The following is a 25,540-nucleotide window of genomic DNA, read 5'->3' on the forward strand; positions in this document are numbered from 1 at the left end:
TCCCCTTGTTCTCATGGAGTGGGTTGTTTGCGAGTGGTGTATGACATGAAAGAAATAGGTCTAATCAAGTAAGAGGAATAGTTGCATTATACCAACCCCACTTCACAAAAGTACACAAGAACTGTCGTTGATGGATCTTTCACAGCCTGATTTCTCTGAGCCGCCCAATTATTTGAACACACAGGACCGCCACCCACTCTACAGAAAACATTAATATCGCCAATAAATATTTCATAAATGAAGTATTTCCTTTTGCCTGTGGCACAGATCATTCTAGCTGCAAATCCAGAGCAGATATTTTGCACCGCATTTTAGTATTTTGGGGCTTTGAGCAAGTATTTCTTCAGGTTTTAAGGTTGAAGAGAACTACACTGTTATTTTTCATGTTCTAAAACCACAATCTGAAAGCCACGATTTAAGCCCTCAACACCCTTTGTCGGGAATTTGTAAATAATTGGTTAAATGCTCCAAAATAACTGTGTCCTGCTATTAGGTACTTCAGAGGGCTTACAGCCGTATGTCGGGGTATTGTTGCCATCAAAGCTAAGTAAACAAAGCTGTACATGTGACTTTTTCAACAAAAATCACAAGTCTATTCAAATACCTTTATTTCACCAAATGCCTTTATTTCAACATCAGGGATGTTAGGGGTGCACCCAAAAAGCCTATGACTGGCTTGACAGAGGGGCGCACCCCCTTACATTAAGACCTGCAGCAACAGAACATGGACAGAACAATAAAAAAAAATACTACAGTGCATAGGTAAACATCATATTCAATAAAAAATTTGTGAACATCCTCTTGCAATAACAAATAAGTGAAGGCGGCAGAATTAACACGATACGCTCAGGAACACTGAAGAATGCAAAACGAAGAATAACAATGAGAAAAGAAAAAGGGAGAAAGGAGGTGCAAACTTGCAGTAAAAAAAAAACGTATTGTTAGGTCCTCAGTGTTCATTGCTCCGATTAAGAAGAGTTGTAATTATATGTCGGAGCATTTGGCAACCGTAATTAGTACGAAAGGATGGCACATACCAGACATCGTTGTTATGTGTTGGGTAGTAATTAGCTTTGGGCCGTAAGTTAGCTGTGTCATCAAAGAATGCATCATGATTTTGCCGTTTTCTTTCATATCGTTTACTTAGCAATAAATTATATAGGTCATTAATTGGAGTTACTTGTAATGATGCGAAAAGGACTTCATGCACCAGAAGCCCAACTCCATATTTGCTTCTACATATATACACTGCTTTGTATATACAGGATGTCCTTTCTAGACCATACAGAATTCTCTTACGTTTCCTGTAGCAGATGGCATAACTCTAGCCATGGAGCTTGATTACTCGAAGTGGTGGTTATTACTTGCGCGATAAATTGCATAATAGAGTGATTAAGAAAGTTCACTAATCATTAATTTATTACTCTAGGGCGCATTGTAATTTGCAAATTGTTGCTGGTGAGTTTGCAAGGCATATCTACTTGAAACAAATTTTAAGGAGCTCCTAGGTATCAAGATATGCACCATAAAACTTGCAGTAAAAATGACCGTTTGTTCTACTTAACATACTGCCATTTTATGCATTGAGGCACGAAAGTAGCTGGAATGCCCATATTTGTAAAATACTTTGGGAATGAATATCTCGAAACTGGTGCCATCCTAAAAATTCATTCCAGTGGATGCACCTTGCGAGCTCGCCAGCTGCAAGCAGTAAATATTAGTAGTGTCCTGAAGTAATTGATTAAAAGGTCATTAGTGATTTTTTTTATCGAATTATACATTTGAATTTTTTGTGGAAGTGTCCGTTCCCGAGTAATCCAGCTCCTTGACTAGAATGATGCTATCTGCCTTAGGCTATTTCTGAAAATTCTGTATGATCTTGGAAAGAATGCCTGGAATATAGAAGTTGGGCCTAGCCTGTCCAAAAAAAATACTGGAAGTGAACTACATTGCAGAAGACATCGTGCCTGAAAAAATCTACAGCAACAGGTCTGGCTTCAATTGATGTGAAATGCAGACCTATTTTTCAGTCAAAAAGTGGGAAGCATGGTATTTTCCTCATGGCTATATTCTGGCATCAAGCATTGAAGCATTCACTGGATGAATATGAGGAAAAAAGACTGCGAGTCTGCAGCTCCCCAGAAAGCACTATGATACATTTGCTTTTAATGCGGCTTAGCTTCTAAGACTAAAGAGGCTCACCACTTGTACCATAAGTATGCCCAGCTGCGGTGCACAAAGACTTGTGCATTAATTAGTGAGAACTTTGAACTCTTTGCCAACAATCACTTCACAGTTGTGATTGTCGTGAGCAAGGTTTGCCATCTTCACAGCACTTGAATATTGTCTAGCTACAAGTATCGTATTGCCCTTGGAAGTCCTCAAGGTGAACAAGGGCCACGACAACGTTCTGCCAATAGCCCACCGATGTACATTATGAGTATACTACCTTGCTCCTTGCTGAGGCAAGGGTAGTAATATGTTCCAGCCAACATGCATTCTGCTCTGCGGTTACCAATCTGTTGCAGTGTTTTTGTTTAACTAGTTATCAACTTCTTACAGTAATGAATACAATTTTTGGAAGCACACCGAAGTTATCAGCAGCCTTGTGTTTTAACATATTGTTGCTTAAGTACACCAATGGAGGGAACATCGTAGGATACATTTTGCTTCCCTTAAAGTGACTCGAAAGTTTAGAAGCTCATTTGTGTTGTTACAGTATTGATGATGAATATCGCTGCTGGACAGTATGGCAACAGCCACGTGCAGTATAAAGAGATGAGTGTAGAAGTCCTTGTGGCAAAAAATGACTTGAAGCACAGCTAGGTCGAAATAGGAGAAAGCAACACAACTCAGTTGCTCTCTCAGTGACTTTGGCTTGCAGTTGAATACTGCACACTGAATGTCTGCAAGTACCAAAACTTCGTTTGAGATTTGCTCAACTGAAGATGGTGGCAGATATTTAGGAAGCAGACTGCACATTCAAAGCAGTATTAATATTTTTATTACTCCAATGCATATATGTACTTCATTGGAAAGTTGAAAACAAGGCCAGTTGGTAAGCATGTCTGCCACATGGTGCTCTCCCTAAGATTGCTGCAAAAAGTTAGCATATGTCATTAAATGTCCATTGCTTTCCAAAAACTGAACCCTCCCCTTGACATATGCACCTCTCTGCTGGCATATACCCCATCCATAGTACACAGACTGCATCTTTGTACCTAAGATGAATGCTCAAGCTGGTGGGTCGCATGCAAATCCTATGACATCATCAGTATATAACATTATGCCTATGGGTGATGTTGAAAATATGATAGATATGACTCAATTCCAGCTCTGTAAAGCACGGCCTTGGAGATCCATTTCTCTTACTTGGAGGCAACTGAGGCTGGGGTGTGGATTTGGACACCACATATCTTCCTGGAGAGAGTCGACTTGCCACGAAATTTCGAGAGCGTGCACTTTGAATAAAATTAATGCAAGAGGTACCTCTATCAGCTCAAGATTTTATTTGCACTGAACGCAGTGTCTTCAGCAACGTTCACGGAACATTTGTGGTCTTTCAAGATCGTAAAGAGCGAGGAAAGTGCTGGCGGTGATATGTTTTCGTTGCAAGTCCAGTCCTGCAGCTCGCGGATCATTTCTGCAGGAATGCCGAGTTCACCAATGCTCTAATCGCTTTCATTCTCTGTTTGTTCACAGTCACCAGAAGCATCGCTGCCAGTTAGACGTCATTACGCCATGATGCCATTACGCCATAATGCCATACGTCATTACATGTTGTTTTTCTAGCAGGTCGGTCGATGACGCCACTCGGTTGTGGAATCTGCCTTTGCATGACGTCATTGGTTCTTGACGAAACACGCCGCTCTAGGATGCCACTCGTTGATGCAAAAGCCGTGGCATTGACATTTTGTTTAATTGGGCCACCAGCTGAAGCTGAACCTAGTGGCTCGAATGGGAGTCTCTGTTCTGAGTCGATTTCACTCATGAGTGGCTCAACGGCGGCATCAAGTCGGTGTTGCTTCTGGTGACATGCTGCATTACCGATGTCCTTGCTTCTCCATTCTATTGCAAATGCATGTTTTAGGGTATACATAGTTATGAAATAGAACAAAAACGAGGGTTCGTTTGTAGAGCTCACAAAAAAAAACGCCGCCATTTGCTCTTGAGCATGGCATAGCCATTATGTATGCATGATGTCATTGACATTTTGCTAAAAAGAGTTGCGCAAGAACATTTTGTTATGTCAATTAGAAACAATTTTTATTGACACCAAAACATTACTGCCAGCCAGAAAGCACAAATGTTCTTCAAAAAACTACCCTAGCGATCGCCTTGCTACTGATGGTGGCAGCAGTGGCAGATAGTCTAGGCAGATAGGCTCCGAGTTATCTGAATCCAAGTATGGTCCAAGCACCCGTATGCATTTTTACAATTGCTAGTAAGTGCAGCGAGGCGTGGCATTTCCCGAGGCACTGCCGGAGGTGCCCTACATTTCTGCGCAGGCGCGAGTGAGAGCGGATACGAGAGAGAAAATCTGGTGTATTTTGTTCCTTGATTATATGGCTGTGCCTAGGCACTGCAGAAAAGTTTCTTAGCGCATCTTGTATGCGTTTGTCCCTAGGCGTGCCGGCATTGCCGAGTGGGGTCGAATTTACGCGCTGACGCTGGCTGCCGGCGCGGTGAAGCAGTGTACACGGACGCCCCCATTTAGTAATCGGTGTGTCTGATGATACGCCAGACAGACTTGCGCCTGCGGCACTGGTGCTTAGTCAGTCATGTCGGATGAAACCTTTCTCGCCCCGTATGGCGCTCTACCTTTAAAAAAAACATCACTTATCTTCCCGGGGAAGCAGTAGGGGCCATAGCAGAGGCTGGGCATGCCCTCATGATGCAGTATCTCCGCTCTTGGCAGGCTTTTCGCATGCTGCTGTCTGCAACTTTTCAAGAGCCTTTCTGAGTGGTCCCCTACGAGTGAAATGAACGGACAGCGCCTTAGCAACAGTGGTTGAACGCCATTGCCTGATGTCACGCCGTGATAATTATTGGCTTTACGTCTCGCCCACGTAAGGTTAGGTTAGCGTAAAAGGCGTTAGGATGGCATGGCGTATTCTCACCGCGTTCTCACAGCGGTTACTCTGTGAGGATTATTGTGTTCGTGTCTCGGCCATGTTTGGTTAGGTTAATGTTAGGTCAACCTTAGGTTAGGTTAGCGTAAAAGGCTTTAGGGTAGCGCGACGTATGCTCATAGCGGTTGCAGTGGCAGCCTTTCAGCCACTCGCGTTCAACCGCAGTTGCTAAGGCGCTCTGCCTTTTAGATTTTCAATATCTGAAGCCCGACCTCTGCTACAGTTCCTACTTCTCCCACGGAAACATCTATGGTGCTATTTTCAAGGTACATCGCCGTAAGGTGCGAGAAAGGTATGATCCGGCACGACTGACTTAGCACGATCGCCGCAAGCGTGAGACAGTCTGTCCGACACAGCGGTCGCCAAATGGGCATCAGTGCCTGCTGCTTGGCCTGTTTCGTAAACGAAACAGCGTAAACTCGGCCCCACTCCGCTATGTCAGCACGCCTAGGGACAAACGCATTCAACATGCGCTAAGAAACTTCTCTTCCGTAGTGCCTAGGCAGAGTCATATTATTGCAATAGCAATTATATGGCGCACTTCTGCCGTCGCCGTGAGGTTCCGTATGAGTGAAATCATGCGAGAGTGAGCCGGCGAATGCGGTTCAATCTCGCGTGTGCGGGCGAGGAACGCCGCCCTGAAGCGTGCCCTCTCCTATAGCGCGCAAGGCAGGGGGGTCAGGCAAGGGAGGAGGGGCGTTCTTCGGCGGCTGCTAGGATGCCTCGATGTCCTCGCCCGCCGCTGTGTGGATACAACCGCGGCGTCTACTGCGGCGTTGGCCACGCGAATCGCAGGCGCTGCAGTAGTCGTCTTTGGCGGACGCCGTAGGGACGCGTTGCCGGCGCTCGTGTGTCTTGCAAGCGATCTGCGACGTGGCTAAAGTGCGCGCCCGTGCGGGCCTCATCTTCAAAACGATCTGCGATGTTTGCAGAGTGCGGGTAGCTTAAGGTACGCCTTTTGACGTTTTGTTCGCGTTGAAGCGACAGGTGCATGACAGGTGCTCGTGGTTGCTGCCGCGATTCCTAACTCCAGCATTTTCACAGACAGTTTCCGCTGTCATCGAGTGAAATCTGTTCTTGTTTACCTGTGCGCGCGTGACAACGTGCTGGTTAATTTAGTTCAAACACGTTGACGGGCATATTGATTTGAATCCATGACAGAATGTGTAAGCGCGACTGAACAAGGACGTAGGGAAGCACATTAAGTGGTCCCTGCCAACCACCGGCACCAGGCTGACACCCGCTACCTCCCTGATCCATTCCGGCCGAGCGTAACAAGGACGTAGAAAGAAGCACACACACAAGGACAGCGCTGTCTCTGTGTGTCTTTTTCTACGTCCTCGTTGAGTCGCGCTTACGCATTCTATCATTGCTGATTTAGTTAGTAAGCGAATGTTTGCAATTTTATACGGTCGATAAAACTACTACCAGAGTCCTTGGATGGAAGGACTCTGGTACAGCTATCTACTAAATTGCTGTCGCAATCGGTGCTCCGCCTTTCGAGCAGATCTGCGCAATTTTTTCGAGGAGACCGCGTTACTCCACGTATAAAACGCCCTATATCTTGGTAAAACGGGGATTACTGGGCCATCAAGCGACGCTATACAACGAACTTGCATCAGCAGATTATTTGGGACTAAACCTTCGTGGCCCATACCAACGAACTAGGTGCAAATATCCTGGGAACAAGGAATAGAGCTCATCTAAGACGGTTTGACAAATTATGTGGCGGTTAGCGAAGAACAAACGCACAGTAAAGTCCAAGCTGGCGAAACGGCACGTCTTTTTCTTTGTCTTCAAAATAAACGAAACCACGGCGGTATTAAAAAAATAGGGGGGGGGGGAATCTCAATAGAGCTTAGTAGACCGAAGGCCTCGCCATGCAAACGGTGCAGCGCGAGGTCAGCCGAGCTTGTTCCTTGTTTGTGGGCAGAAAGGGGATCGTGGTGTTTACTGTATACAGCGAGCGCGTCCCGGGTTTGCGCGGAGCGAGAGGACTCAGTTGAACAAGGCGGAACAGCGACGTGGGTCGCGACAAAGTAAGCGTAAATGAGCCCGCTCGCAGCTTCCAACGGCTGTTGGAAGCTGCGAGCAAGCAGCTTACGCCGGTGCCGAGTGAAAACGCGGCCTGTCAGTGGGATCAACAGCGGGGGAAAATGAAGCAAAACAATGAGAAGCTTGCAGACGAACGAGCACTTGTTTTCTCCGTGGCGGATGAACATAACGCTGTCTTAATTCAGGAGATAATCGACGTCTCTCGGTCTCGGGGAGGAAGAGACGACACGGTTATGCCCCACCGTGCCCCCGTTTCCGAGTTGACGCGACCTCGAGGTGGTCGACCTTTCGAGTCGACCTTGCCCTGTTTTTCGGCCGACTACTCGTCTTGTGCGACCAAACCGCGGACGACTCGTTACGATGGGGCTGGAAAACGTGAGCCACCTGCGGCGTTTAGTGAATTAGAGCTTTTCGGTAGGCGGCTAACTGCCCTTGAAGAGTTGATTGTTGGGCTAGTTAACTGGTCGTCCATAACTGAAGTAGTAACTTAGCGCGATAAAGACACGGTAACACCTTTCTTGTTTCCATGTTTTCATCGCGCTAAGTTACTACTTCACTTATGGCTAACTGCCCGTTTGGTCCATGTAGATGCGACCGCATCCGAGTGACAAAGAGTACAGAACCCAAGTTGTGCAGCTAGCCTGCGTAGGTGGTGGTGGCATGTCTCTTGTTGCAGTGAGATTTTGCGCGACGGCACGCCATCGAACACTCCGAAAATAACTTCGAAACCGCCTCCTTCTCGGCCTGCAGTTGACAATCGTCATAGCTTGGGAGCATTTACACTTCTGTCTAGAGGGCTCGAGCGCTTCGCCACAGCTAGGGCATGTAGAAAGTGCAGTATCGAAGCAGCTGCTATGTTCAAGGTATCGGTGTACCGGAATGAATACTCTGTAGCTGCGGCGTGTCCTTGTGCCTTCGGTTGTTCGCAAGCATTGTCTCTCAAATCAACCAGCAGCGCACACGGGCACACAATTCTTTGCATCACAGCGTGCCGATTCATTGCTATAGACAGATGCGTGAATGACTGTACCCCATATCAGCCGTATAGTGACAAAGGTTCACCCGTCTACGGTATGAACGACCGAGGCAGGCTGTAGCGCAATGTCATTAGCTTTAAGGCTTGCCTTCATCATGGGTGTGTGATGGTACCTCTTTGTGACCTATACCATCTGCACATGCTAAACTTTATGTGAAAGTTCGAGGCGTGAAGACCAAATATCAGGCATTTGCACTACACGCTATGTAACAAAGTAGGTTGTGATTGGGACGGAGCCCTTCTGCCTATGCGTTGGTAAAAACGGTGCTGCAACCTCAGTGAAGTACGGACACAGTGACGTGGGAAGGCGCAGTATGAGAGTTATCAAATGTGTATATATATATATATATATATATATATATATATATATATATATATATATATATATATATATATATATATATATATATATATATATATATATATATATATATATATATATATATATATATATATACTTCGACCAAGACGACGGAGCTGCTGCAGCAAGTACCACGCCGGAGCCGACGCCTCGCTCGACTACCCCGCACCTCCACCACAAAACTGTTACGGTTAAAGTTAAACAGGCTTTATTTAAGGACCGAGATTGATGGCGAAGTAAAGATGGCGTCCCGAGGCTGCACACGCATGCACACGCTAACGTCTTCTTCTTCTTCTCCTCGCCCGGCTCATGCCGTAGCAATATATATATATATATATATATATATATATATATATATATATATATATATATATTATTCAGACATGTGCACCTGGGTGATGCGCAAGCGCTCCGTAGGTGCGTGCTTCACGCAGGAAATAAATTTTTGTAGCTTGATGCGCATGCTTAGATTAGTTTTCTTCATGGTGACCGACTGGAACTGTTGTCGCTATACTTATCGCGAAGGCTGTTGGAACTTACGCATGTGCTAACCTTTAGCAAGCGGAAATTGTGTTTTCAAGTAAGAGCAGTTCTTAGTCCAGCAGCCTCTTGTGCCTTCACTGGTTCTTGTTGGTTCAGGCAGTTAAAAGAATTGTTAACAGCTGGCGCTCTGGCTACAGTAAGTAATATTGTCTACTATATAAAAGCACGGCTTTAAATGCCCCAGCTATAATTGCATGATGAATCGCGAGAACATGATGGATAAATTATATGATGGATAAATTATATTTATGCAGTTTGTTTGCTTCCAATTTACAGGACAAAATTCCCTTAAATATCGCAGTGTGTGAAATAAATGTTCTTAGAATGTCTGGGCTCCTTTGTTTTATGCATTCAGATATTAAATATCATTTAATGTAATCTGACGATTCAAATACTTGCTTGAACATATACGTACACTAACCAATCGCTGACCTTTTGCATATTTGTGTGAAAACTGAAAATGATCTACTTTCGCAAGGACAGTCTGTTAAATTACAGTTTCTAAGTCCTGAGTATTTTTCAATGTTAATGTAACTTATCACTGACTAAAAAAATGATTTAGAAGTTTACTTCATACAAATAAGACGTAATGCAGGCGAGGTTTCTGTAACAACCTTGAGCATTAGGATTAATCCGTCACTGCAATGCGCGTGCAAGGACTTTCCAAATGTGGAAGCTTGTTTCCTCGAATGGTTACACTAAGAGCAACTTTGTCGCAAATAACCCCTGTGTACAGACTCTTTGCAGCTTGGTTCTTGTGCCTTAATAGAATGTTATTCTTTTTTTTTGCCTTTGTCTTTCGCCTACAAGAAAACGGAATAAAGCTTGCGGCCTTGTTAATTAGTTCATTCAGCTGCGATGCACGATGCAGTGCAGGCGATGCACGGTTCTCTTGTTACGTGACTGGGAGAAACAAATGTGCTATTTTTCATATATTGCAGTGTAATTTTCTTTTTGGTGAGAAAATTTGCATGAGAAAATCATGCTCAGACATGCTTAACAAAATAGGAATTATTCCTTGGCTTGCCTTATAAATAATAAACATGTCTGGTATGGAAAATTTGAAGAACACTTAAGTTTCACCTTTAAGAGTGGAACGCGATAGCATTCAAGGATCCCTGGCTGCTCATCACGCCAGCTTATGTAACCGTAATGTTTGCCGGGAAACGGTGGCGGCGAACGCTATGCACGAAGGCGTTTTTTTTTTTTTCTGGTAGAAATGAGGCCTCTTGCGTGGGCCGATCTTCTGTTAATGTTGAGCACTTTTAATATTTCAGTCAGAGAATATTTAACGTAAGAGGCATGCCGCTGCCGGTGTTCTGTTTCATGACATTTGTTTGTGGGCTGTCATTCTCAAAATCCCAAGTAATAACTTTGTAAAGAATGTAAGACGAGGTATGAGCAACTTCAGTGATAGAAGAACTTTATTGCCGTATTGAATACTGTCGCGTAGCAGTGACGGTGTAGAAAGCAGCAAGACGGGGAATGACGAAACTATAGCGTTTTATTGGGCGAATGTGTGCCCTAAAAAACAGGCTGCACTCAAAGAAAGGCGGCAGCGGCGATCGTCGAAAATGGCATCTGCCGGTCAAGCGCCTCGGCTTTTATAAACGAGTCATCGAAGGTTCCAGAATAATCAGTGGTGCCCGCGTGTCTTCCAGAAAGTTCTACACAATTCGCGTCACACATGCAATCAGATTACACAAGCTTCGACGACAGCAGAACAATCGATAACGTTCGAGATACTTCCGATACATGCGGGCGTGTCCCGCGCTGAGCGATAACATTTGTTAGACGGTGAAAAACACTCGCCCGTAAAAGGTAAACAACTCCACGTGTCAATATATAGGGTGATTTTCGCTAACAATACGCCCGGCGTCGGACACCGACACCGGATTTTCTGTGACACGGGACCCTTAACGCTATGGCGTTAAAAATTATGGGAGGCCTGCGTTATTGCGGTTATTCCTGCTATCGTGTCAAAACTTGGAGGCGTGTTTTACCCGGCTGCTGTTTAGCCTCCTGCATTCCAAAAGAACTCTGCTATTGTGATTATTTCGGAGCCTTTTACCTGCTTCTGCATTTTCATTCTAGTGCAGAAAGTGCCAAATTTTGCATCAACGGTGGTGTTCATTTTTCCATTATGGGTTGTATATACGTTTCTTTTATGTACACAGGTGTACTGCAACCGTTGCTTTAAAAAAAATTGCCAGTCACTTAAGTATTCTTACGTGATTTGAATGCGAAAGCATGACTTCTCTAATTAATTGATTGCGTCCATGATACGTGATGTGTTACATTACCACGCCTCCTTCACAAGTCTACCTTAATCCACTTTAATTCACCTTGCTTTAGTTTGTCCAAATTTAATCCAATGTAATCTACTTTAATCCACCTTGCTCTAATTTGTAGCACTCCTAATACGCATTATTGCACCTTGGTCCACCTCAACCAACTTTATTCCACCTTATTCCACTATAATTCACTTTCATTCAGTTTACTTCACCTTTATTCACTTCACCTTTAGCCACCTTACTCTAACTTGTTCGAATTCTGTATTACTACTGACGTCATACAAGACGCTGATGGCTTCACGCATGATGATCTTTGTTACCACTGTATGGTGGCTAACCACTGGTCACGGACATCGCCGGCTTTTATGCCTTATGGGACACATAATGTTTTCGCATTAAAACATCCTGCACCGTCGGTAATTTGTTTGCTCATCCACTTATTATGGAGCTAGAGTTCCCGTGCACGCCCCTTCGCGCATACAATGCCACAGTGCCCGGCAACGGAAAATAGCAAACGTGGCCGGCGACCACAGCTGCGAACTTGCGATAAGTGGCGCTGCTGTGCAGGAATACGCGTCTTGATATCGAGGGTGCTGGGCTCTTCCCATGTTTAACGCGGGTGAGGTCGGCAGTTATCTATAACAGCGTCCCAGCGGTCAGCATCGCGATTTCTTCAGCTCGCGATCGCGCTGGCCAGCCATCGAAACGAAATAATTATTCCTAAGCCGCAACTGTACATTTAACTACCCTGGATTGTGAGAAGTGGGAAAACCCTGTTAAGCCTGCATGAATGTAAGTTGGATGGATGGATGCTATGAGCGTCCCCTTTGAAACGGGGTTGTGGGTTGCGCCACCAAGCTCTTATTCTTATTTTGCCTAATATCCTACCTATATTTTTGAGAAAATACGCAAACACCAAGAATTCTCAGCATCAAACTTTTTGAACCATTACTGAGAACTTTGTTTTTGTAGGTTTCTATTATTTGTGGTCTCCCTACTTTTCGGCCATCAAACCTCCAATCACCTCTTACTAATATCTATTGTGGACATGTTTACTTTCCCCCTGCTGTCTCTGAACCCAAGGGCTTCAAGAGAGAGAGAGAGATGCAAAGGAGAGAAAGGCAGGGAGGTTAACCAGAGTTAGGGCTTCAAGGAGGCCAGAGGAGCCTAACCGGAGAACTGGGTAAATATCTTCACATTCTAATAAAACGCTTTCCATCGTTTCCCTAGCTTTACTGCAGCAACCCATGTTTCTTAATTCGTCCTTGGTGTACCTGGCATCCTGATATCGCTTCGAAAAGTAAGGAGCTTCCCTTTGAGTTATCATGAATTGTTTCTTTTCTGATTTCGTTTTTTTTCCTTTGAGGTAGTTACTCATAGCAGCTTTCTTTTCCTTTGCCACCACCCATGAGATTGTCTCAGCCTCTCTCACTTTGTGTTTGACGTTCTTTTTTGCCATGTTGCTGACCATATCGGTCGCGTAGTCTTGTAAGCTTCTTAGTTCTTTTACTTCACTATGAGTCAATGTTCTTCCTGTACCAAAATCTGAACACTCTCGGAATCTAGTTACTTTCTTCAATATTCCTAAGTTTTCTTCTAAACTAATCTTACTCGGAGCCTCTCTCGCTTCAAAAGTTGTCCAGCCCGTATCACACTGCACAGCTTCATTAGTAATTTTCCCACGAGCGCCAATGCGGCAATGAGGCGTCCCACTGAACTTTGGTTCCCATCGAGTCCTGATTGTAACCCTGGCTTAAATCAAACAACCGCATTTTCAAATGTAAGCCCTGGAACCATTTCATCATCATCATCATATCATCATCATCAGCCTATTATGTTCACTGCAGGACGAAGGCCTCTCCCTGCGATCTTCAATTAACCTTTTCCTTCACCAACTGATTTCAACTTGCGCCTGCGAATTTAATAATTTCATCACCTCATCTTATAGTTTTCTGCCATCCTCAACTGCGCGTCCCTTCTCTTGACACCCATTTTGTAACTCTAATGGTCCACCGGTTATCCATCCTGCGCATTACATGCCCTGCCCAGCTCCATGTGTCTTCTCTTGATGTCAATTAGAATATCGGCTAGGCCTGTTTGCTCGCTGATCCACACCGCTCTCTTTCTGTCTTTTAGCGTCACGCCTAACACTTTTCGTTCCATCGTTCTTTGCGCGGTCCTTAACTTGTTCTCCACCTTCTTTGTGAACCTCCAAGTTTCTGCCTCATATGTTAGCACAGATAGAATGCACTGACTGAACACCTTTTTTTTCAATGATAATGGTGAGCTTCCAGTCAGGAGGTGACAGTGTCTGCCGTATGCGCTCCAACCCATTTTTATTCAGTACATTTCCTTCTAATGATCTGGGTTCCCTGTGAGTAATTGACCCAGGTACTGTGCTCCTTCAAGTACTCCTTCAGAGATTCTAGAGACTTACTGGCGATCCTGAACTCTTGTTCCTTTGCCCGGCTATTCATCATTATTTTTGCCTTCTGCATATTAATCTTTACGCCCACTCTCTCTGTTAAGGTCTTCGGTAATTTTTTGTAACTCGTCGCCAGTGTTGCTGATCAGGACAATGTCATCTGCAAACCGAAGGTTGCTGAGATATTCGCCGTTGATCCTGTCTCCCAAGCTTTCTGAGTTGACTAGTTTGAATACTTTTTCCAAGCATGCAGTGAATAGCATGAGAGAGTGTGTCTCCTTGCCTGAATTCTTTCTTTATAGGTATCTTTCTACTTGTGGAGAACCAAGGTAACAGTGAAGTCTTTGTAGATATTTCCCAAGATATTCACGTATGCCTCTTTTACTACTTGATTACGTAATGACTATATGACTGCTGGTATCTCTACTAAATCAAATGCCTTTTCGTAATGTATGAAAGTCATATAGAGAAGTGGATTGTACTCTGCAGCTTTCTCCATTACCCGATTGGTGACATGGATGTGATCCATTGTATAGTATCCCTTCCTGAAACCACTCTGTTCTCTTGGTTGATAGAAGTCAAGTGTTGCCCTTATACTATTAGAAATTATCTTGGTGAATATTTTACACAATACTGAAAGTAAGCTAATGGGCCTATAATTTTCAATTCCGTAATGTCTACCTTTTTCTGTATTACTATAATGTTAGCATTCTTCCAGTTCTAAGGAACAGTTGAAGTCGTGACACATTGTGTATAAAAGGTCGCAATCTTTTCACGCATGATATCTCCTCCACCTTTGATTAAATCGACTGTTATTCCATCTTCTCCTGCCGCTTTTCCCAGGGTCATGTCTTGCAAGGCCCCTCTAACTTCATTGTTAGTTATGGAATGTTCCTCTATATCCTGTTTGTTACTACTTCAAATAGAGGTAGCGTGACTGCTCTGGGTACTGTACAGGTAAGTATAGGATTCTTCCGCTGCTTTTACTAATATTGGAAATTGCTGATGATATTACCCTGCTTATCTTTCAGTGCCCGTCCTATGCCAAGCTTTATTCTCATTGATTTCATGCTGCGTCCATCTTTTACTGCCTCATCAGTCTTTCATACGTTATAATTTAGAATATCCCTTACTTTCTCCTTGTTGGTCAGTTCTGACAGTTCCTCAAATTCTATCTGATCTCTTGAGTTGGACACGTTCATGCTTTGTCGTTTCTTTCTTAGGTCCTTTGTTATTTGGGAGAGCTTACCTACCGACGCTCGACTTCGCTCCTTTCTCACCATCAAAGAGGCCACATTCAAGATTTGCCAAAAGTATTGTCAGACATCAGTCTTATTTGCCATCACAATTCACGCCTGCTACTCGATTATCAGACTCATTGTGGTGTCTGCACCGGCCGCAAGTGCAATTGATAATTCCAGGCATCAGAGAGAAAGCTGGAACGCCGTTGCAAGCTTTCAAGCAAGCAACTTTGGAACACATTCACAATGTGCACAGATTCTGGCAACGTGTCTACACAGATGGTTCGGTAAAGCTCAACAGCTCTGCTGCCGCAGTCATCGTCCAGGCAAAATCTGAAGAAATCAAATTAAATACATCATGTGTGACCACATCGACGGATGCAGAACTTGCGGCACCTCCGTGCTGCACTTGATGTCATTAATCGCCACCGCAACAATGGACAACCTCTAGTCACTCCAAGGCAGCTCTTCAGTGCATAAAAAGCCCAATGCGCCACGGACCCTATGAACGATTGGCCTCAGAAATTCGACAGATATATCATCGCAGCCATGACAAGAGACACAACATAACCTTTCAATGGCTTCCAGGGCATTGCATTATCAGCGGGAATGACCACGCCGACGAAGCCACCCGACCTGCACATGAAAATGGTCAGTGCGTCTGGATTCCGCTTTCGCGAACAGACGCTGCGGCTGAGGCTGCGATTGACGCCCCTTCAATGTACTTTGCCCCTGTGGGGCTCGAACGTTTTCACCATGTGTCGTTTGCGTTCGTTTAACAAAGCCACATGTAATGATCTCCTTTATTCTCTGGATGTTTCTATAGACTGAGTGAGAACAAATAAGTTATCATCCAGACGCGCGCCGATTCTAAAACCATTCTGAAGATATCCCAGTAAGCCATGCTTGTTAGCTGCAGCACCGCCTGTCGCAAGTTCGCCTCAGCGATGCTCTTCCATACCTGTAGCTTTCGCACTGCCACCGTGAAAAAGATAAAGGAAACTTAAGCTATAGTTGCAAACAAAAACGACAACATAATACTGGACCACATTTTCCGCGAAATTTTGGAAATGTCTTGAAACGGGTCTTAGAGCACTCGATCACACCGGAACTTTTTTAAACAGCACGTCTTACCACGTATCTCTCTCTCTCTCCTTTTTTTTTTTTGACGGGATTAAGATTGTCTTGAAAACATCATCCCAGCTGGCGATTAATATGCGACTTTTCCCGGACGATGCATTTCTATTTCGAGCCTGATTCTTTAGGGCGATTTTATTGTCTTGGAGAAACGGCGAAAAAAAAAGAAAGAACGATATGTTCTTTCTTTTTTGTGCTACCTTTTGTGCTACCTGAGTTTAGCATAGCCGGCCGCTCAAGGCCGCTCGCTCACTCATGGCAGTCGTCGAGAACAAAGCCGTAATTAAGACGACCGAAACGCGGCATAAAGGAAGGAAAATGTGTAGCGTAGAGCAAGGCACCATAGGGGGGGGGGGGGGGGACAGCTTAAGGTAGGTACTACAATGAGATATCATTGCTGCGGCTGGTAAAACGAGAGAATTTTAAAGAAGAAGGCAAATTAGCTTGGCGAGTAAGGCTGACGTGCAACCTTAAAACGCAATAAATAAATAAAATACTGGTGCGCTTCAAAAGCGTCCACCTTGTGCAAAAAATAAAGTTCACAATGCTCCATTGTGTCAAGACCCGCAAATAAGGTTCTTGTTCCTGAAGAGAGGCGTGAAGGGATACCCCTGACCGCGTCTCGCCCACTGCATATGCACGGAATCGGATGCGAGGTGAAGCCGCTGTCGCTGCTCTTGGAGGTGGGTGTGTGTGCACATTCGAGAGAACGCGTTTTGACATTTTTGAATTTATTAATATGAGCCGCAAAGACATTCATCTTCGTGAGCGGGATGCTTGTCATGATGTAATCGATACCAGTTCTGCAGATGAATTTGGTTGATATTTTGGTGTTCATACAGGGGCTTCGCGATGATATTCAACAGTAGCACATAGAGAGTCCGGACATTTGTGATGCATTTGTCTGCTCCGTCAATGCGCCGTGAATCGCGACGTTCGCAGCGCCGAGTGTTCTACTTTTATTTTTTAGAGACTATGCATAACTTAAAATTCGCAATACCGGGCGTTCTACTTATATTTTTTAGAGACTACACATAGTATAAAGAAATCGTCTGTGGCAGGTAGCGCAATTCTAGTCCTCGAGCTGGCTCACTCGAAGGGGCCGACCTAGCTTGCACGAGGAGTTGAAAAGCATACTTGACTGATTAACACAATCTCGTGAATTAAGTTTTTAAGTAAGTGTACTTTAAGACATGTATTGGGATTAACGAATTGTGGCCGTTGCGTTCATAAGGCGTAGACACTTCGAACGGATTATTAGGCTGACGCCAGTTTGGTGAATGACTACCATCCCGGGAATTTTTAGTGTTCGAATCGTGGAGAGTGGCAGTGACGGGTCGCTGTGCGCGTGCGCAGTGCACAGTGCGTGAGTGAAATTCTAATACCCCGGGCCCGCATTCACAAAAATGCTCTTACCCTGTAACTGTTCGCAAGAGCGCACGTCAATCAACCGCGATGTCGGACATAGAGTGAGCGGTAGGCCAACGGCAAACATGAGTTCGACCGGAAAGCTTGGTGAATTCCTCCAGATAATTTTACATTGTATATATACTTGAACTATCTTGTCGAAATCCGAGCACTGCATTCACGTTTGAGTACTCTACTTTGACGTCAATAATTTCCTTAGCAATGTTTAGTTATCCAAGAGAGAGAGAGAGAGAAGTTAGTTTTCTGAAGTCATTACAATGCAGACGAGGGGACACAAGCACGCTGCACTTGACTGACAAGCGTTGCGCAGCTAAGCACGAGGCCGAGAACTGACAAGCTGGAATGAACTTGTGAAATTATAAAAGTCAGCCGCATAATCTTTTACAAGTTGCGCTGCACGACGTATGTTTTAACACTCACTATGTCAAACATTAGATCGAGCCAATGTGATTGATTTGTGCACGAAAGTGTCTTGTGCGTAATTTTATTATGAAACTAGAGCTGCTATTCTACATTCTAGATTGTTTTAAGATGTGAGAAGTTTCTAGGTTAATTAAGTGTTTGCCACTACTGTCTCTTTAACACAGCCCATTCTATTCTGCAGCTCGTAGATATATCCTGGCACTGCGTTCCTCAGAGATACCGAAACCATGAAATTCAGCCTGAACCCGTTCACGCTGTCCCACCAGATCCGCCAGATGGGCGATCCCCGAACACGGGACTACCCTGTGGTAACGGACCCTCTGTTCGTGTTCACGCTTCTGCTATCCTACCTGTATTTCGTCAAAATTGCCGGCCCTCGTTGGATGAAGAACCGGGAACCCTTCCGGATCATCAACCTCGTGCGCGTTTACAACTTGATCTCGATAGCCCTGGGCATCCGTTTCCTGTACCTGGTGTTGAAGTTCACCTACCTTCCGGGCGGCCACTACAACCTTTGGTGCCAGGGCATCACGGGTTACATGACCGACGAGATGCGCGAGTACTACCGCACCGGCTGGATCTACATCGCGGCCCACTACAGCGACCTCCTGGACACCGTGTTCTTCGTGCTGCGCAAGAAGTTCACCCACGTCTCGCTCCTGCACGTGTTGCACCACACGATCGTGGTAGCCAACACGTGGTTCTTCGCGCTGTTCGCACCCGAAGGTCAGCCCACCATGAGCATGTGCCTGAACGTGTTCGTCCACGTCGTCATGTACTCGTACTACTTCCTGACGACTTTCGGTCCCTCCGTGCGCAAGTACCTGTGGTGGAAAAAGTACCTGACCACACTGCAGATTGTGCAGTTCGTCCTGATCATGATACACTTGTCCATACCGCTCTTCGTCGACTGCGGCTTCCCGAAGCACTTGGTCATGTTGGGTAACGTGCAGACGTTCCTCATTCTCTGCCTCTTCATAAACTTCTACATCAAGACGTACGTCGCCAAACCCGCCCACGCCGTTCCGCAGGGCAGCGAAGGCGCCGCAAGTAAAGTTGTTGACTCAGTTCTGAATGGAAAAAATAAACGAACATAGCGAATCCAACGCGGGAGAACCCTTTCATTGTCGTTTTCCGGTGTCTTGAGTGCGCCTTGCTGCCCCCTTGTTCGCGCTTGCCACACAAGGGAAAAACGGCCATTAGGTCCTTGCACATGCGGTCTTCGCACAGTGTTCGCCCTGTGATCTCCTGCCCGCCGACGTTCACCCGATAGTACGCAGCCAAAGTAAGCCGGGTTGCCGCGTGCAGCGGCTCCTTACCCTCGACAGGGGTAATCAGGGGCACGGAGCTGCCATTAACGTCGCCTGACCAGCGACTGCAGGTAAAGGGCGACAAATCATGTGGGTTTCACTGACGGAGGGCTGTTTAGCGAAATTGAGCTAATGCTGCTGATAGTTTTAAATTAATCACCTTTGAAACGGTGTGCCTATAGTCACCTTCCTTGGCAATAATGATGTAGGGTTTACTATATCTTTATAACTCTTGCTATGTCTTTTGTAGTCTTTATAAAGCAAACAAGAGGTTCACAGGAAGATGGCTGCTTGAAGTTATTAACAGTGCTTGAGCAAAGAACGTAGCTGAAGCCATCGTTCCGACAAAGGTGCTTATGTTGCTGTTTTTTCTGTCTGTTTGACGCCCTGACGAAGACAAGTCCCCTAATTACATAATCAATATTCAGTCTACAGCACCTTGCTACCTCGACTTAATCTATTAAAATTATATATACCTATAACGATCCCGGTCCCACCTTATCTAGTCTTTCTTTTTAACCAATACGGTAAACTTATTTCGCTTATCTCTTCCGGTCACCAGTTCTTTGAACAACGCTTCTGAAAAGTGGACGTTCCCTACGGTTCGGGATGGTTGAATATCTAGGCATTATATTCCAATGTGCCGAGTCCTCTCCGGATCTTTTTCTACAGCAGACACATGTCTCATCTTGCTGCGAATATTTGTTTCTGTATGTTTTTGTCTCGATTCAGCCAACTCAGGCCTCAGAAAGCAAGGAAATTCCTCTTTGCGTAGTCGTAGAAATTTTCTTTCACGACTTTGTGCTTGCCGCCTTCGTAAAACCTGATAGGCTTTTTCTTCTGTAATTTCCATCCAATCTGCCGTCTGTTTCTCTCACTCTCTTTTCGGTGACTCCGGGCGGTCTTCTAGTATTATTATTACTTACAGCGTGCACTAAAGAAATGGACATAGTGTCCGTGTAGTTGTGTGCACTGTAAGTAATAATAATGCAGATGTACCGGCTCACCCAGCTAGCTGCTGTCTTCTAGTACTTCCAATTACCATGTACTTGGTTGCCGACTTTCTTTACCTTATCCTCCATCTGTGTACACGCTTTTACTGTACATATATTTGTGCGCTACAGCCGCCACTTTCTCTTCATCCATGTTCTTGAATCATTTCCTCTAAACTAATTTTTTCCTGCGCATCTAACCTCCGTATGATTATGAGGCACGCCGTAGAGGGGGACACTGGATTAAATTTGTCCACCTTGGGTTCCTAAACGTTCACCTATTGCACAGTGCATGGGAGTTTTTTTGCATTTCGCGCCCATCGATATGTGGCCTCTGCGGCAGGAATTCGACTTCGTGCCCTCGGGCTTAGCTGTGCAAGGCCAAAGCCACTACGCCCCAACGGCGGCTATCTGTCTTCGAAAGAGGCCTGACCAATGTAACCCTGCACTTTTTATTTGTGGTTTTACCGCAGGCCCCATTGGTAATCGGCTCATGCTTCCAATGCCCGACAATATCTCACATTTTAAACTCAAAATTACATTTGTGCACGTTAGAATCGGCACGTGCCATTACTTGTTTCGAACTTGTCCTTCCCATTCTAATATATAATTATTTTGAGGACGCTTCGCGCTACCACCGCGCCCACTGCAAGCTTATCACGTGCTATCTGCATAGTTTGCGTCAGGTGCATATCTTGTGCGACTAAGCTAGCACGTACAGAACTATATCGTACGAGAAAATGTTTGTCGATGCGCCAGGATAGTGGAAGCGGTGGAAGTCGCTGTTGCGCTGGCAGCGGTTGAGGGCTATCGAAAAGACAAATCAATGGTCATTTTAACGTGTTCAAAAGAGACATGCAGGAACTACACAAAGTGTAGAATCTGCAGGGCTGCCTTAGCTATTCTCCGCAAGGCAGAACACCTCAGACACACCGCTACCCACAAACTAATCTGTATTCCGGCACACACGGGGATAGAAGGAAATGAAAGGGCAGACAGCTTGGCTCGCGAGATCACGTACCGAGTCGAGTGGCCACACGCCCTGGGACAGCACTTCACCGTGGAGATCGGCTATTCAGAGTTACTGAACTACCACAGAGGCAAGAGAATTATATACTCCCCGCCACACAAAGCCTTAACACAGCAAGAAGCAGCTAGTTGGCGGAGGCTGCAAACGGGAACCTTCTCTTACTTACATAAACTAAGCAAGATGTATCCTACACAATTTAGGAACAGTTGCCCGTGGTGCGGGGCAACCCCCACTCGTTACCATATAACCTGGGAGTGTAAACGTAACTACACATTCCACCAACACAAAACCCCGAGTGCGGAGCAGTGGGAGAGCCGGCACACCAGCTGCGAGCTCACCGCCCAAAGGGCAATGGTGCAGCACGCAAGCGAAGCAGCGCGGCTCAGTGGAGCCCTGGACTAGGGGCCCAACACTGCTAAGAAGGTCAAGTGTCTGCAGCGATGAAGACGAAGACCGAACACTAAACCCTTAATGGACCAAATAGTTTTCTCTCTCTCTCTTGTCGATGCGACAGCGGTGGTTTAAAATTATCTAATTGAAAGATTTAGCGCGCCCGGCCGAGAAGAAGCTAAGGATCCCGCAACGAGTGAAAGAAAAAAAATATAGGTGTGCAATTAAGAGACCAGGAGACAAAAGTGTGCATAAGATAGTCAACAGGAGTAACCGATATTCTAATTGACAATAAAATGAAAAAATTGAGTTGGGCAGGCCATGTATTGCGTAGAGCAGATACCGATCGGGATGTTTGGGTAACCTAATGGGGGAAGAGGGTCAAAGTAAAGAGAACACGTTCCAGGACAGCCGCATGATTTCATCGCGGCAGAGGTACTGTGATGAAATTATGAAATTTGGAGTCGTAAGATAGAGTGAGGGGACGCAAGGCAGGGATCATTTGAGATCGCTGGAAGAGTCCACCATTCTACGGTGGACGTGAATTAGGCTGATGGCAAGAGCACAGCTGGTGCTTAGGTGACTTGCACGTTTCGTATACGTGGTAAAGGGCTATTAGTTTATGGTACGATGGTGCTTCTGTACGCTTAAGTCCTTATCTTTTCTTTGCCCTGACCTTACAAGACAGGGTAAACAGCGGCATCGGACGAAAGATTGGTGAAGCGCCTTGGCGAGGCTTGCGTACTTGCAACGAAGCCGCATGTTGACATGGTGACTGAGTCAACAAGTGGCAGTTCACAGACTTGGTACCACTGACCACCGAAGAGACAGAGGCGGACTTTTTGCATTTGCTATGTAACCGCAGCTTGCTGGCCAAGCTGTCAGGAGAGCCTTGGATGAACTGTTCAAAACGTAAACCTACAAATAAAGTATTGTCTTGTTTTCCTGCAACATCGTCTTTCTTGCTTCGGCCTGTCATATCAGTTCCCTAGACCCGAGGAGTTCATTTATTTGGGGTGCGCAGCAGCAAGAGTGTCATAACGAGAGAAAAAAAGAACAGAATTGGGATACATATACTTATTTCTACTAACAGCTGCATTTGTGCTGCATCGGTGTGACGTCACTCCAGCGTACGGCAGAGGTTATCGCCGCTCTTCCCTCCCTTCCAACCTCGCTCCCCAACGTTTCGCACAATGCCTATATTAACACGCATTATAGCAATAAGCGCTTTCTTGGCCCAGCCACCACTGTGTATCGTGTGTCTTCTTCAAGCTGTGGTTGAAAACTTTGATGGACACAACAGACAAAATAGTTCTGAGTCTGAAGCTTTACAAGTGTGTTCGTTCTTCAGGTACTGTTTGAAAAATTCAAGTCTGAGAGCCGACACGCATTTTGTAGAGCAGTCAAAAAAAGTTGGACGTATATGTCTGAGCAGACCATTTCTTAGACGAGCACAACATTTCTCCGTTTCCGAATTCTGCATCCTCATGTATACCAGTAAAATTATTAGAAGCAGCGCGTGTACTCTAGTGCACTGTACAAACGGCATGCCGATGTTTTGCATGTTTTCATTATGTTTACTGAACACTCTTAAAACAAGCATCGCCTTTCACACACCGGGGTTTTTCACTCTTGCAACTGTTCTCATGAGAACAGATGTTGCATCTAAAGTTTCAAAGACTGCAGTTACGGCTGCCACCAGTTGTCACGGGGACAAGGTTTCGACGACTTTCAACAGCTTGCGTCTGCTTGGAGCTCGAACCAGATTGACCATCGGAGAGGGTTCGGCAGGGAACATGAGGTGATGTAAAATGAAGTAACAGAAGTTTAACATATCATTACGGATGAGCAGTGTGCACCAAAAAAAAAGTACAGAACGTTCGTCGTGCGTACTGCGGCACGCAAAGGCAGGGAAGATGTGTCTCCATGTTGTGTCTCGCTGTCCTTATATTCTACAACATCCGGGCAACCTCATTTTCTCTTGCTGCCTGGTAGAGGGCCTTGTCAGCACACTGGTCAGCCCACACAACGGAATTCGGAGAGAAACCACTCCCTGGCGTAGAAGGGTTGAAGTCACGTCGAGTCAACTCACACAGAGCAATTCGGAGAGAAACCACTCCCTGGCGTAGAAGGGCTGAAGGTAAGTCACGTCCAGTCAACTCACACAGAGGAATTCGGAGAGAAACCACTCACTAGCTGGCGTGCAACCGTATACTGCATGCAGCTTGAACAAAGGTGCGGATATAGATGTGAAAGGACGTGCATTTCATGTGCTCCCAAGGAGCGGTGGTTGCGACTAACAGTGGCCGTGGTGACAGGGTCGACGGAATGCATACCGAGGGATACGAAGTTGTTTTGCCTACTCTGCCATCAGGTCATAGTGTTTTGAATACTTTATTTTTGCATGCGGATGTCAGGTCGAGGCCTTACCGGGTCGAACATTTCCGGGACACGTTGGTGCGTCTTGGGTTGCTCCCTGAAGTGATATGATAGCGTTGGGTGCATATCAGATGAGCAACGTATGGGCTGTGACTTTCAAGAGCACGGAAGGGATGAAGAAAGCTTTGGCATGTGCCGAAATGAGGGTGAAGGGCCAACGTTGTTTGGTTATTGATACGGCAAACCAGGACGTGCATCTGAAGCTTCATTGGCTTTTTTTCAATGTGGCCGACGATGATGTGCGTGTAGCACTTGCTCCGTTCGGAAATGTGACCGAGGTCTCGAAGGAAAAGTGGAGAGTTCAAGGGATCCAAGACAAGGGGTCGACGATGCGCCTCGTGCGCCTCAAGCTGCATAACAGCATTAAGGTAGATGACCTTCCACGGCACCTTCGCGTCGCCGGTGACATGGCCCTTCTTGTCACGCCTGGAAGAGCGCCACTGTGCCTGCGGTGTCACAGTAAGGGCCATATCAGACGAGAATGCCGAGTTCCTCGCTGCACGCACTGCCATCGTTTTGGACACGAAGAATCTGAGTGCGTGAAGATGTACACAAATGTTGCGGGGCCGGTTGGAGCAGAAGACACTGCTGAACTCGTCATGGACGAGGCTGACGTTGAAGAAGCCGCAAGCGAAGCAACGTCGAAGCTCGAGGAACATGATACGGCAACGTTAAGCCCGCCCGACATGCCCCAAGACGTAAGTGTTAACGAGGAAAGCCGAAAGCTGACCGACGAAGCTGGCGATGCCACCGGCGTCGTGAAAATGCAGGATGCCACAACGCCGTCGAAGTCATCTGAGGAGCCAGCAGTCATGGACGTGAGTGAGAGAACAAGTGGCGCCTCAGTCTCCAAGCGCGTCCATGACGCTACGCTGCACGAACATGAAGTCCTGGCTGCAAGGATCTCGGAAGGACCGCCGCCAAAGGCGGCGACCATTCGGCAGTCAAAGCTGAGACCGCGTCCGAACATGCCTCCGGACCGGAGGGCGGCGGAGACGCCGCCGACGTAGCAATATTCGTGCTTCGCGGCGTCTCTTCTAGTCTACTTAGTAAACAAGTCAAACTCAAAAGACGATGGAACGCCATGACAGGGACATCAACTGTGCCTTCTGAAGGCTGCCATGGCAGCTACGGAAGGTTTGTGCACGATGCGAAAGCAGCTTTTACCCCAGACGCATGAGATGGCTACCATACGGTTAGTTTGTTCTTCTGAGCGGGTGACGAAAAAGAGAGGAAAGAAGAAAGGGACAAACGAAAGATGGCTGTAATTCGCTACTTTTATAAGGTTTCCCACAACCTAAGAA

General features: G+C 45.8%; 1 protein-coding gene across 21 annotated transcripts in view; it reads left to right on the forward strand.

The window, feature by feature from the left end:
- LOC139060024 (very long chain fatty acid elongase AAEL008004-like) overlaps positions 1–19,218 on the forward strand; it is a 32,213-nt gene extending 12,995 nt beyond the window's left edge. For 19 of the 21 annotated variants that reach the window (XM_070538707.1, XM_070538710.1, XM_070538718.1 and 16 more), the window contains one exon: positions 18,257–19,217. In XM_070538707.1, coding sequence (XP_070394808.1) covers positions 18,303–19,172 — 870 coding nt within the window. In that variant the 5' untranslated portion in view covers positions 18,257–18,302 and the 3' untranslated portion in view covers positions 19,173–19,217. Of the gene's footprint in view, positions 1–6,047; positions 6,082–16,824; positions 16,908–18,256 lie in introns of those variants that run through there. The other 2 variants (XM_070538728.1, XM_070538725.1) reach the window with 2 other exon arrangements.
- Positions 19,219–25,540: the final 6,322 nt, after the last annotated feature.

The sequence above is a fragment of the Dermacentor albipictus genome, chromosome 5 (genome assembly GCF_038994185.2).
Source record: "Dermacentor albipictus isolate Rhodes 1998 colony chromosome 5, USDA_Dalb.pri_finalv2, whole genome shotgun sequence".
NCBI lineage: Eukaryota > Metazoa > Arthropoda > Arachnida > Ixodida > Ixodidae > Dermacentor > Dermacentor albipictus.